This window comes from Aythya fuligula, chromosome 10 (assembly GCF_009819795.1).
Source record: "Aythya fuligula isolate bAytFul2 chromosome 10, bAytFul2.pri, whole genome shotgun sequence".
Classification (NCBI taxonomy): domain Eukaryota; kingdom Metazoa; phylum Chordata; class Aves; order Anseriformes; family Anatidae; genus Aythya; species Aythya fuligula.
Window position 1 is genome coordinate 17,104,761 of NC_045568.1, and position 12,047 is coordinate 17,116,807.

General features: G+C 44.7%; 1 protein-coding gene across 4 annotated transcripts in view; it reads left to right on the plus strand.

Annotated features, from left to right (window-relative positions):
• MITF (melanocyte inducing transcription factor) overlaps nucleotides 1–12,047 on the plus strand; it is a 92,794-nt gene that overhangs the window by 46,304 nt on the left and 34,443 nt on the right. For all 4 annotated transcript variants that reach the window (XM_032194428.1, XM_032194429.1, XM_032194430.1 and 1 more), the window contains exon 2: nucleotides 8,401–8,647. In XM_032194428.1, coding sequence (XP_032050319.1) covers nucleotides 8,401–8,647 — 247 coding nt within the window. The remainder of the gene's footprint in view (nucleotides 1–8,400; nucleotides 8,648–12,047) is intronic.

The following is a 12,047-nucleotide window of genomic DNA, read 5'->3' on the forward strand; positions in this document are numbered from 1 at the left end:
TCGGTAGTTCAGCCTTTACAGTTACATAATCATTTTGCCCCACTAATTCTTCTACAAACAGCCAAAAATGTAGAAGAACTATAAGTAATGCTTGAAGACTAAAACTGAAGTTTGTTTAAAATATGTGGAACTGAGGAATTAGTTTATGCAGCCAAGAGTTTTGTTAGAAAGAGTTGCCAAACACACTCCCTGATCAGGTCCTGTAATGACCAGCTAGCCCGGTGGCTACAGATAGAAGTGAGAGTTTGCATAGTACCTGTCCAACATGATTTTAGTGTTAGAGCTCTCAGTAACATCTTAGGGGCTGTTTTTTTCCTTCGTATTTCGTATTCACTGTACTGAGCAAGTCATACGCACTGATAACACAGAGGCTTCACGTATTGAGCTCTAGAAGTTCACTTTGTGGTTTTCATTATGACTGTTTGGGGCTCTTAATCATTTAAAGCAAATCTTTCATAAACACTTTCTCTTTTTCTTCTTAAGATCCTGTTTGCCGAGCATACCAGAACAAGGATGTCATCTGTGTGAGATGAGATTTCGAGCTGCCTTGTGTTCTTTGGAAAGAACTAAATAGCGTCGTGACACGCGGAGTCAGTGAGCAGAAAATCAAGGATGAGCAGAGGGATTCAGATTGGGAATGGCTGGGTTCCTGCAAACCCTTAGAAGTGTGGTGGCTTTTTAGCTCAGCGAGTTTTGGAGCAGATGAATGAGGGGTAGAAGCTGTGAGCACAACACATTTGAGCTTTGTTTTCTGCAGGGCTGGCTGCCTTTGTGAATAAACTTGCGAGCTGACTGCGTAGTGTGATAGATACGTCACTGTCTAAATCAAGATACAATGAGAAAGGGATGTGAAGTCAGATTTTGGGACTACGTAGGTACAAAGTGTCAAACAGCATGGTGATGTACTTCATCTTCCCTCTTGGCGACAGCGTTATCTTCTCTATTTACTCAGATAAAAGAAGGTGAATTCTGTATTACAAAATCAAGAACTACAAAGGTTATTAATGGAGTGTTATCTCCTCGCTTTTTATTTTATCACCGTTTGGTTGTTCTAGCTATCTGCCTTTCTGTTGTAGAATGTTTTGCAAATGTGTGCAGAGTTCTTTAGAGGGGTAAGTACCGATAACAGGAAAGTGGCATCTGAAATGGCTCAAAAAGTCCTTAACAAGGCAACTATTCACCCTATCAGGCAAAAGGCATATTTGCCTCATGCTCCTTTTTCTATTTCCCCTGTAATATATTCACTAAGTTTGTGATGGCTTTGTAAGTTTGAGGAAGAGCACGAAACCAGGGCTTAGTAATGCTAAGCTTTAAATTCCTTTAACCCCTTGGGGAATGTTTTTGGAAGCTCGAGGTATTTGTGTGCACAGGTATCTCCCCTGCTTGCTGACTTTCTGCTGAGCAGGGGTTCTCCCTGTTTGAGCAGAGCTGGGACACGGTAGAGTGTGTCCAGCCTCTGCAGTCACAGGTACACATCCAGGTACTGTGAGGTGTGTGCAGTGATTCCTTGGCAGAGTTTCACTGAGGGGAACTTTGAAAGCACAGGGGTTCTCTACTTCCCAGAAAGCAGGTTGTCTTGCACCCATCCGTTCCCTTCATCCTCTTGGTGATAAAGATCCTGAGAAAGCTGTACTGCTACAGACAGCTCCGTCCGCCCCTCTGATGGCATTAGTGGCCTGCTCACTCCCCGTTTAATTAAAGAATGGGCCGAGTGCTTTCAACACCGGCGCATATCTCCTCTTGTGGGGTGGGGCGTGAGAGGGCTGAGCGGGTCTCAGGCCCTTCAGGGACAACACAAGCTGGGCTCTTCCTTCTGCTGCTTTGTCAGGTCATACCCATTCCTGTCCCAGGGCAATCTCAATCAGTACTTTAGGGTTGTCGTGAGGCTTCAAGGCCCTAGCCCCTGCTCGGCAGTAGGTGCTGGATTGCACAGGTCTGCAGCACCAGCGGGCGCCGGGCACCGCTGCCCACGCTGCTCCCGGGGATTGGAGTTGCCAGGGCCTTATCCGGGGCCACCCCTGGAGACATGGCCCTGCCAGGCCCGGCTTCCACCCAGGCACCTTGCAAAAACCCTCGGACAAAAGTGTGGGGGGAGCAAGGATGGAGGCTGTTAGTGTTCAGAGGGCCATGCCACGCTCCTTGGCCAGCTGCTGCCTGTAAGTGATGCCTTGAGCGAGCGCCTCAGCATGGAGGCGGTGGTCTGGGGAGCTGCCTGCCCCTGCCGTGCAGGAGGGGAAGGCTCGCCAAGCCCTCCCTCTGTGTTTTTATGTGTCGTTGTTAAATAATATCTATGCGTATTGCCTTCTGAAAGTTCACGGCAAGCACAAACATTTGAGCTAGTGGGGGATTGCAGTGGGGTAAGAGCTCTGCAGGCAAAGGTAACGAGACCAAACTCGCGTGTCTGACAGCAGCCGTGTGCTGTGTCGCTGTGTGCACACCCCAGGAGCACCTGGAAGATGCTCTTCTCTTGTGGAGCTTCTCGTGGCTCCCTCTTCGTTAGGGATTTCTCCTTCCCCTGCTATTTCTTGGTTCAGCTTAGGCACAAACAGATCTGGTGCATTTTAGTGATTATTTTAGCTATAGTGTATATATAGAAGTCTTTTGAGGGTGGTGTAGGTTTGTAACTATTCATCTCCCCTTCAACAGAAACGGTAGTAAAGAATTGTAAGATGTGACCTTCGCAGCTTTAATACTGAACCTCTTCAGTTTCACCGTGTTGCTTAGTCCGGTGGTGGCCGAGCTTCCCAAGCTATACTGAAAGCTGTGTCCCCAAGTAAACGGGCATTCAAGCAGATCAACTTATGGCATTTTATTAAGTCAACACTCATGCAAAAGCCACCTCCAGAGCTTAATAATTATTTACTGACTGCTCCTGGGTCATGAGAGAGGTTTTCATTAAGTTCAAAAAGCATTATGTTCAGCAGCTTGTGCGGTGTGTTTTAAAGACGGGAAGAAAAATGGAAAACTACTAAATTGTGTACAGCTACTTAAAAAGAAAAAATCTTAGAGGTTTACACTGTCACTGTGAGTGCTGGTTGTTATTTATTTAAAGAAAGGTGTATCTACTGAACTCAATTCTGTTTGTAGCTCAGCCATTTGCTCCTGGATAGGGGACATCGTTGACCGCATGCATCGGAGGAAGAAAGCACTGGAGGGAGAGGAAAATGTTTGCCTGGATGATGGTGGAGCAGGTGCCACAGCAGGCAGCGTGTCTCTTTGAATGTGTAGCTTTCAAATGCGGAAACCTTTATTGAAGAGGAAACAGTCCTTGCTTTACTGTGGAGGCTGATAAAGGTCCTGCACCATTTATGTAATTGCTGGCCTTACTGCTCTGTCCTTGACAACAAAGGACATCAAGGGGTGCCAATTTTTTTTTTTTTTTTTAACATTGATATGCCAGTTCAGTGCCAGCCAATTGGCTCGCTGAGCGGAGTGTCGCTGTAACCCACAATCAATTATTAAATTTTAGGAATGAAGTACAAAGTGCTGCTGGGAAAATGCTGGGGTAGTTTTCATGTACCTAGAATCCCTCTCAATGGCTGGAGATAGGGGAGAAAACCTTTTTCTTTTTGTTGTCATCAGCTCCCTCTAATATTAATTTTTCTTTTGTCTTCTCTTTTGGTATCCTTCCTTTTTCTGTTGCTCATCCCTATGGCAAACAGCAATGCAGACTGGCAGCTTAGATGCTGCTAACACTAATAGTGCTGGCAACAAAAAGTGTCTGGAGTTTTTACTGCTTGGTAGAGAGACTGCAACTGGAATCTCTACAAATAAATTCAGTTTTGAGAGAAATGATAGCACTCATTGAGCAGGAGGAGTGTCAGGGGAGCTGTGCGGGTGTCTCATTTGCTATTGCCTTCTGTAGGTCAGGCCGAGTGTTTGAGTTGTTTGCAACCTTTCATCTACTTGCTTTCAAGATCAGGAGTGATGTTCTTATGCTAGTATCAGCTATTTCAGTGTGGATGCCTTGCTTATCTCCATAAATGATGATGAATGAAGTAAGGGTAAGGCCTTAAATACAAGCATTTAAATCCCATTTCTTACCTCAGACCTCCAAGGTCTGGTGCAGCTCCATGGATTTCTGGAGGCACTACAGCTTCTGCTTCTCTTGGCTGATTTCTCTGCAGGCTAACCCCCTACTAAACAGTTGGCATGGACAGCGAACAATAACCTCCCTCTTGTGTGCCATTGCTCTGCATACAGCAGGGCAGGAGGGCTTGCCAAAGCAAGTGTTTTTTGAGAGCTTGTTTTTTTTTTTTTTTTTTCATTCCACTTTCCAGTCTTGTGAAATCTGTGCTGCTACTGCACTCCCCTCTAGGCAAGACTACATGTGGAGTGGCTGGAGAACTTGTAAGTAAAAAGGACTGATGGCTAACTGAGAGGCGTTTTTTGGTGTATTTTACTTGATTCTTGTTCACCCATGTCCAAGGAACCTGGGGCTCTGTGTGGGGTCTGAAGGGCGGAGGCAGGTCAAACTCTGCAGGCTGCTTTTATTTTATATCAGGCACAGTCTTATCGAATTCTGCCTTTGGGCATTTCAACCAAAACCAGGGGCTTCATATCTTACTGACAGGACTCCCTCCCCTAAGCCTTTTGCTAAACCTTTTTTTAATGCTAAACTCAATCAAATTCTAGTTCAGACAAACCAAAATAAATGAAAAAGCCCTGAAAAAAACCTTTGCTGGGTGAAGATTACAGGGCGTGGAAAAGATGTGTATTGTTTTAGCTACAACTTCCACGTGCAGCAGGCGAATGTGGGGCACAGGCTATTGTTGGGCTGTTCACAGAACCAGAAATGAGAAGTCATTACCAAAATGTCAGCTCTCCTGGACGTGTTTCTTGATGGCATCTTCAGAGTGTCTTCTGCTGAGCATCACCCTCTGACACGTAGGTCAGCTGAGCACACGCCTAGCTGAAACGTTTCAGGTGGGCATTGGTCAGATCCTGTCTGAAGCAAGTATCCCGTGGCTGTTGCCAGAGAACAAAAGAGTGATGGGCGAGCAGGTGTTGGTTGGTTTGTTTTGTGTGTGGTTTTCAATGAAGAAGTGTTTGGAAGAGCTTTGGGTTTGAGTCGTTGGTCTGTGCTTTTCACTTGTAGTTTGTCTAAAAACATTATGTTGGAATTAAAAACAATAATTTGGAACTGTTTTTAACAAATATGTAGGTAATGAAAAATGTGTGTAAACCAGGCAAGTCATGCATGTATACCGGAGAAGGTGTTGAATCAGTTTGTAAGAAACTGAAAACAAAATGGACTTAACTTTTGACTAGTTTGGCTTTTTGTCCAAGGAGACGGAAATCAAACCTTCAGTACCCATCTAGGCAGGCGGGATGATCCCAAACCGTGTGGGGTCTGTAATCGCTTGAGTTGAAAGCAACGAAATAAAACTTGGTTCTAATCCGACCAGTTGCTTTATGTTATGCAACAGCCGTCTGCATTACCGTGTGTGCATACGGTAACTAACGTTTCCCAGGCATCTGAACAAAGGATGTGTAATTTAAATGTATTTAATAGAATGCTATCGCTTAATGATTAATTGAATCGGCATATGACATTCATAGCTAATAACTCTCAGTCTGTATTACACTGTGCTTATTAGACTGCTAATGGATAACTGGTTTAATCATCCCTCAATTAAGGGGATGAGTCGGTTTCATTTATTGCAATTAACTGATATCCATAACCATGTTTGCAGGAAGTATCTCAGTCGCGTCGAGTATCAGTTGCATGTGTGGGTTCTGGGGCTGCCTGCGCAATGCCCGGCTGAGTCAGGCCTCGTCGGAGAGCTCAGCGGCCACGTGCCCGGGCTCCGCACCGCGCTGCGGTGTCTCACCTGCACCACGCTTAAAGCTCAGGCTGCTTCCAAAGTGCAACTCTGCCGTACACTATTGACTAAGCGTTTGATACAAGTTTGTAATTTTTTTGATGTAAAAGTGAGTTTTTGAAACAGTTTTTTCTATTTGCTTTCGGGAGAGCACGTGGTGATGGAGCCCACAGCACCCTCTGCTCCGTCTCGGGGCGTTGCGCAGGGCGGTGTGTGGCTGGAGCAGGGCTCGGAGGCTGGCTGTTGCATGGGACAGCCTTAGAGAATGAAACACCAAGGGGAGCTTTCTGGTTTTCTGCTTCTACTTTTCATCTGTGCTGCTCTCGGTGAGTTACAGTGGATGGAAGAAGTGCCGCTTCAGCCCTGATGTGAGAGCTGCCCGGTCCCCAGGTGACGGCCACGGGACAGCTGAGAGTTGGAGCGGTTTTGTTCATCCAGTTCCACTCGTGGTGCTTGTGAAATGAGCCTCTTGGCAGGCAGGTACTGTGTAGCAGCCTCCAGGCTGTGTTTCTGGCAGATGCAGGTATTATTTAAACTCGAACACATTGCTGGCAGTAGCTGCAGTTTGACAGCACGTTGTTCCCAATGATTCCTTCATTCAGAACTTGGGTGCCTTCACTGCTGAGAGCATCCTAAAAGGTCAGCGTAGCCCAGAAGACCAGGAAGAGTTTGATTCAATGCAATGCTGGAGGAACGTTGGCTCTCTTAGCATTTCTGGGCAGCATGAGCTGGGATGAGGAAAGGGTAAAAAAACAAATCTACAGGGCTCCTTCCTACTTTTCATTCCATTTTTTTTCCTGTTGGCTATGCAGGAGCACAGGAGGTGCTGTTCTCTCTATCGGGGGTACATGCTCAGTATTTTTTTTAGTGGTTGGGGCTACATGACCAAGAGGGTTTGGAGACCTTTTTGGAGACCTGTAACTACCCTAGCCGTGCAAATACACATTTCCAAACTGGAGGGCGACTTTGTGAGTGGTTCAGCTGTGCCTTCAAACGTGGCTGCAGCCAGGAAACGGGCTGCTGGGCTGAGATGTGAGAATGCTCTGCTGCCGTTAATTGGGAGGGTGGTGTTTTTACAAGTATCACAGTCAATGACTTGTCTTGAGCAGCTAATTAGTGCGATTATTCCGCAGCTGCATTAGTTTCACCACAAAGGTTTTCTCTTGTTTTATCAAAAGGATCAGTGTCTCTGTGAATGTTTCAACCTGACAGGTCTTAAATAGCAAGGCTGTCTCCTCCCAGCGCTCCTTCCCTGCCCCCAGAAGGCGAGCTCTCTTGATCTCTTGTGCAAGTAAGCGTGGGCTCTTCTTTTTCATTTCCCCTATGAACACAACGTTGGTCCTAAACAAATCTCACAGGCTTCCAAGCGTGCCCAGGAGATGTGGCTTTCAATGCCCGCAGCCTCCAGGGGCTAGTGCTGGAGGGGCGCTGGCTCGCGAGCTGCCCAGCACCGCACTGAGATGCAGGGAGCAGAGGCAGGGGGCTCACAGGCAGCTCGCTCCTGGAGTGGGACAGCTGCTGCTGGCTTCCCCAGGCATCCCGTGTTCTCCTCTAGCCTGGCGTGGCCTTTGCTTCTGCATGGCCCTGCCTGGGGTGTCCGTCGTTGGTTAGGATCAGAAACCAAGTGCCATCACTTACACCCGCTGTGGCATCTTCTCATGCGGATGCACGGAGTCCTGGGTTCCTAGCTGCTGCTCACTTCCTTCCCTCAAAGGCTGTGTAGCTTGGTATTTACCTCCCTGGATTGCTCCATCTTAAGGATGCTACACAAATGTCTTATAAATGGGGTTTTACTCCTGGGGGTGAATAAAATGATGGGGTCTGTCAGGAGGTGTCCCTGCGGTTTATGGCACGCTCCTGGGTTTGTCCTGTGTTATCTGCTGGGATGTTTGGTCTGTTGAGGGCTCTTAGCAGGTGAAGGTGCGTAGTGTGTTCACCTGGGCAGCACAATAGGCTTTGGCAAGGGTGACTGTGTTGCCTGTTCCTCCATCTCGCCCCACCCAGGAGATGCTGGTGTAGGCCTCAGGTGGGAGCTGCTGCTTTTGGGGTCTGGTTTCTAGCTATGAAGAATGTCACCATCAGCAAATCCAACCCCGAGGTAGTATTTTGCAGGAAATAACTGTACTTTATTGTATTGTGCTTTCATGGAAGAGGTAGAATTTCTTTCTCTCTTTATTTTGAGGTAGGTGATTAGACCTGGCGTATTACCTATACCTATCATTAGGCATGATTCATCCTTTCCATACTTATTTAAAAAAAAAAAAAAAAAAAAAAAGGGATATGAGTGCCTGCTGCTACCTGTAAAGGCATTTGTTTTTCTCGTGGATGGTGGCTGTATTAAGTAGTAAATCACTTTTTGCAGCTGGGTATCGGCATTTGGAAATGTTCAGTCCCCACGAAGTTAAGGCAGCCTAACGCGCTGCTAAGTCCCTGCGGTGGGTCGGCTCCGAGCTCCCCATTGTGTGGTGCCGCGGAGCCCTGCGGATTCTGCTCCCTGCCCCAGAACCGTTCTGCAAACCCTGAGCGATGAAGGCGCTGGTAGAAGCTGAGCTGTCTCTCTCTGCTCTTCCCACAGCAATTCCGAGCATCCTGGCGCTTCCAAGCCTCCCTTAAGCTCCTCCAGCATGACCTCACGAATCCTGCTACGGCAGCAGCTCATGCGTGAGCAGATGCAGGAGCAGGAGCGTCGGGAGCAGCAGCAGAAGCAGCAAGCAGCCCAGTTCATGCAGCAGAGAGTTCCCGTCAGCCAGACACCTGCCATCAACGTCAGCGTCCCCGCCAGCCTGCCCCCCGCCACGCAGGTACCCATGGAGGTCCTCAAGGTAGGTCGGCGGCTCCGCTGCTCCGTGTCGTAGCTCTCATTGAAATAGACTTCATGTGCCCTAGGGATGGGGTGACAGGTACTTTTGGGAATGAAGTCTCGCAAAGAAGCTGCGCTGTGGCTTGATTCGCAGCTTATTCTGGTGTCCTTGTACCAGAGAGTAGAAATCCTTCTTAGTTTGTGATTTTTTTTTCTTTATACTTTGAGATCTCGAGGGAGGTTTTGTTATAAAACCACCATTTCTCTAGTTTTCCCATTGGAAATCATTGTCCGGTCTTTCTGGCACTTAGAGTTTGTCCGAAGAAAAAATGATTAATACATATTTAAATCAATAAAATATGCATTTTTTAAAATGAAATAAAAAATTTGAGTCAAAACTCATTACAAAAGAGCTCCTCAGAAAGCCTTAATCTGAAATATGGGTGAGTTTCCAGGCTCTTGCAACAAGCCTTTGTAATCCTTTTTTGCTTAAATGACTTGTTTGCTATTAGTAGCTCTGGATTCCTTGTCTTACTGGAAACTGTAGGAACTTGTTAGTATCTCTCTGTCAAAGGGGATGTAGCTTACTAATTACTCAGGGAAAAACTTCTTCAACTAGAAGAAAAAAGAATTTCATGCACAGGGTAAGTCCACATAAAGTAACGTGAAAATGTGTTAGCAAAATAATGGGAAAAGTGATGTAAAAATAGACATATTTCGTTAGAGTAAAGTTTTTGTAAGTTTTGAGAAGTGATTTATTTGCTCTCCATTAGTGCTAGATCTTTTTATTGCAGTTGGATATTTGGCAATTGCTTTCTGTTAGTAAGTGTATTCTTGCCAGAGAAGTTAATTGAACTTGCTTACAATGCATTCTTGTACTTTGCCCATCACTGCTCCATATCGATGAGAAGTATTCCAAGATTTAGCCTTTAAATAGGCTTGCAGATGCAGTATTTCAAGACAGTTTCAGCATGACTGTTTTATGGGGGAAATGTAGGGTCCTTCTATTTATTGAACCTGCATTATGGTATTGTGTGAACAGTGCCAAAATTAATACTCGATGGGGATACTAGAATATACTCAAGTGTGGTCTACAGTGTAGGAGTAGAAATTGACTGGGAAAAGCAATTTTATCCTAATGCTTGTCCATCCTGAATTTGTTAGATGTATTTCCAAATTATGACACTGTAGTTACAATTTGGATCTAGCAGATGTGTAGAAGACAGAAAGTAGTTTTCTGTTTGTAGTGCACTTGGTTAACCAAGCATGTGTTAGATTTTTCTATCCTTTCATCCTAATACTTTCTGACATAAATTGTAGTGTTGTTTTTTTTTATATCTGTTCGTAAACTTACAGGAAAGCTTTTATTTTCTGATGATACCATACTATCAAGGAGGATGTGTAATCTCTTGAAGCATTAGCAGTTTTCTGTAGTGTCCTTTTTACAAGTACCTCCATACGTGAGAGAGAAGGGAAAGCAGCCCTTTATTTCTAGGAGACAGGTTACAGAAGATGCTGTGTTGAAAGGTGATGCTCTGTTATTACAAGTGCAGTGCCTAGGAACTGGCTTATCACAGGAATTCCTGCAGATCCGTAACTTGCGGGAGCATTGCTAGCAACTTCACGTGAAGGACTCAAACGGGAATTTTTGTCCTTTGGGACCACAGAGGAAGCATCTGTCCCCAGTCCTCGGCAGCATGTTTGACCCCACAGAGCGAAAAGCTGTGTGAGTGCATCCTTACCTGGCTTGTAAATGAAAATTAATAGCTGGCAGCAAGGGCTTTTTGGCAACGGAGTCGTGTGTTGTAGGTAATGGCTGCGGAAACACGCAAAACGGCGTCTGACTCCTCGTTATCTGCCTTTACATAAGTAACAGCCAAAACTAGCAAAACCCAGTCCTCTTGGTCTCTTGCTCGGCTTGAGAGAAGAGAGACTGGTTTGCTCCCTTTTGTGGCTTATGTTTTTAGTGGAAGCAGCTAAAGATTCGTGCTTTTATCCATAGTGATACCAGACTGGACCAACTCTGTACAAAAAAAGTGCTAAATACCAGGCTCGAAGTTATGTGGGTTTTTAACATTAAAATATTTACTATTGATGTTTCAGTGTGAATAGGATTTTACTGGAAAGTCCATATGGCTTATTATTATTATGAAACAGGTTGCTTGGCTCAAAAGATGTGTTTAACAGTAAATTGGGATCTTCCTGGTGCCGATATGCTGACAGCCAGCTCTGCCAGCAGTAACCTGCTTCTAGTGACATCATTTCCCCGGAGCTGCTTTTTACACTTCAGTTGGTTTTAGCTATAGACAAATTATCCATACGAGATGTACAGAAGTTTTAATTAGGTGAATAGGGAACTACACGTGGTAACTTTATTACCCAGATGGTCTGGATTTAGTGACCTTAAAGAATGAGGTGGACAAAAAGGGGATTTTTACACTTCGAGAAATGTTAATCTGCAAGGCAATTTTCTTTAAAAAAGCTTTTTGAATGTTACTACACAAATAAGACCAAAAGTGGCAGCTGCTTTGTTGTTAGTTTTGATGATTTTTATAGAATTTAAAATCACATTTAAAAAAAAAAGAGAGGAAAGAAAAAGCAACCTGTTGATTTGGTTCACTCTTTGGATTATGTAATTAACTGTGTGGCTTGCTGTGTCCCGTATCTCACGATATTAGGGGAATAGTAGTGGAGTGTCTGAGGATAGTAGTTTGGAATGACTAGCTTAAAAAGAAGCTGAAACTGTTGATGAGTTTGCATTTTGTATTTGTGTTCAAGATGTTTAAAATGTCATTTAGAAACAGTACAGAAAGAGTAATACATATTAATCCATGTCACATTGCATAGGAATTTCCAAGTTACATAACGTGGCCATTACATTCAAGGGTATATGAATAAATAGGATTTTATTTTCTTGAGTAATGACTTCTTATTGCATCATTTCTATGGCAAGTAATGTAGCTTGACAAGGTAGGAAATGACCTGTTGGAATTAAAATGTAGTGTTGCTTAGTGAAGCCTAATTTTGTGATGGACTAGGAATGGGGCTGATGCATATCAAGCAGTATCTCTCCTCATCTAATAGCAGGAGGGTTTATTAGGGGTTTCAGTTGTCATTCTGCTCCCCTGATGTTAGTTTCGCAGACATAAGGGCTAGTTTGTCTTTAAGCATCTTCTCACCCATCTCCTGCTGCTGGTTAGGGTTAGTGTTACGTGGGGGTGTCACAGGAGGTTCTTTGCTTCTGCTCTGCTTCAACTTCTTGCTCTGCCTCAGAAATAGTAGAAAGTAACTTTAAAATGTGTTGATGTTTGATCAGGAGCCCAATGTACACAGTCAGTCCATACTTTCTATTTAATAAATGAACTTCTTTTGTAAAGAATTCTTCTTAAAATATCTTCAGTGGTTTTCTTTATAAAATAGTT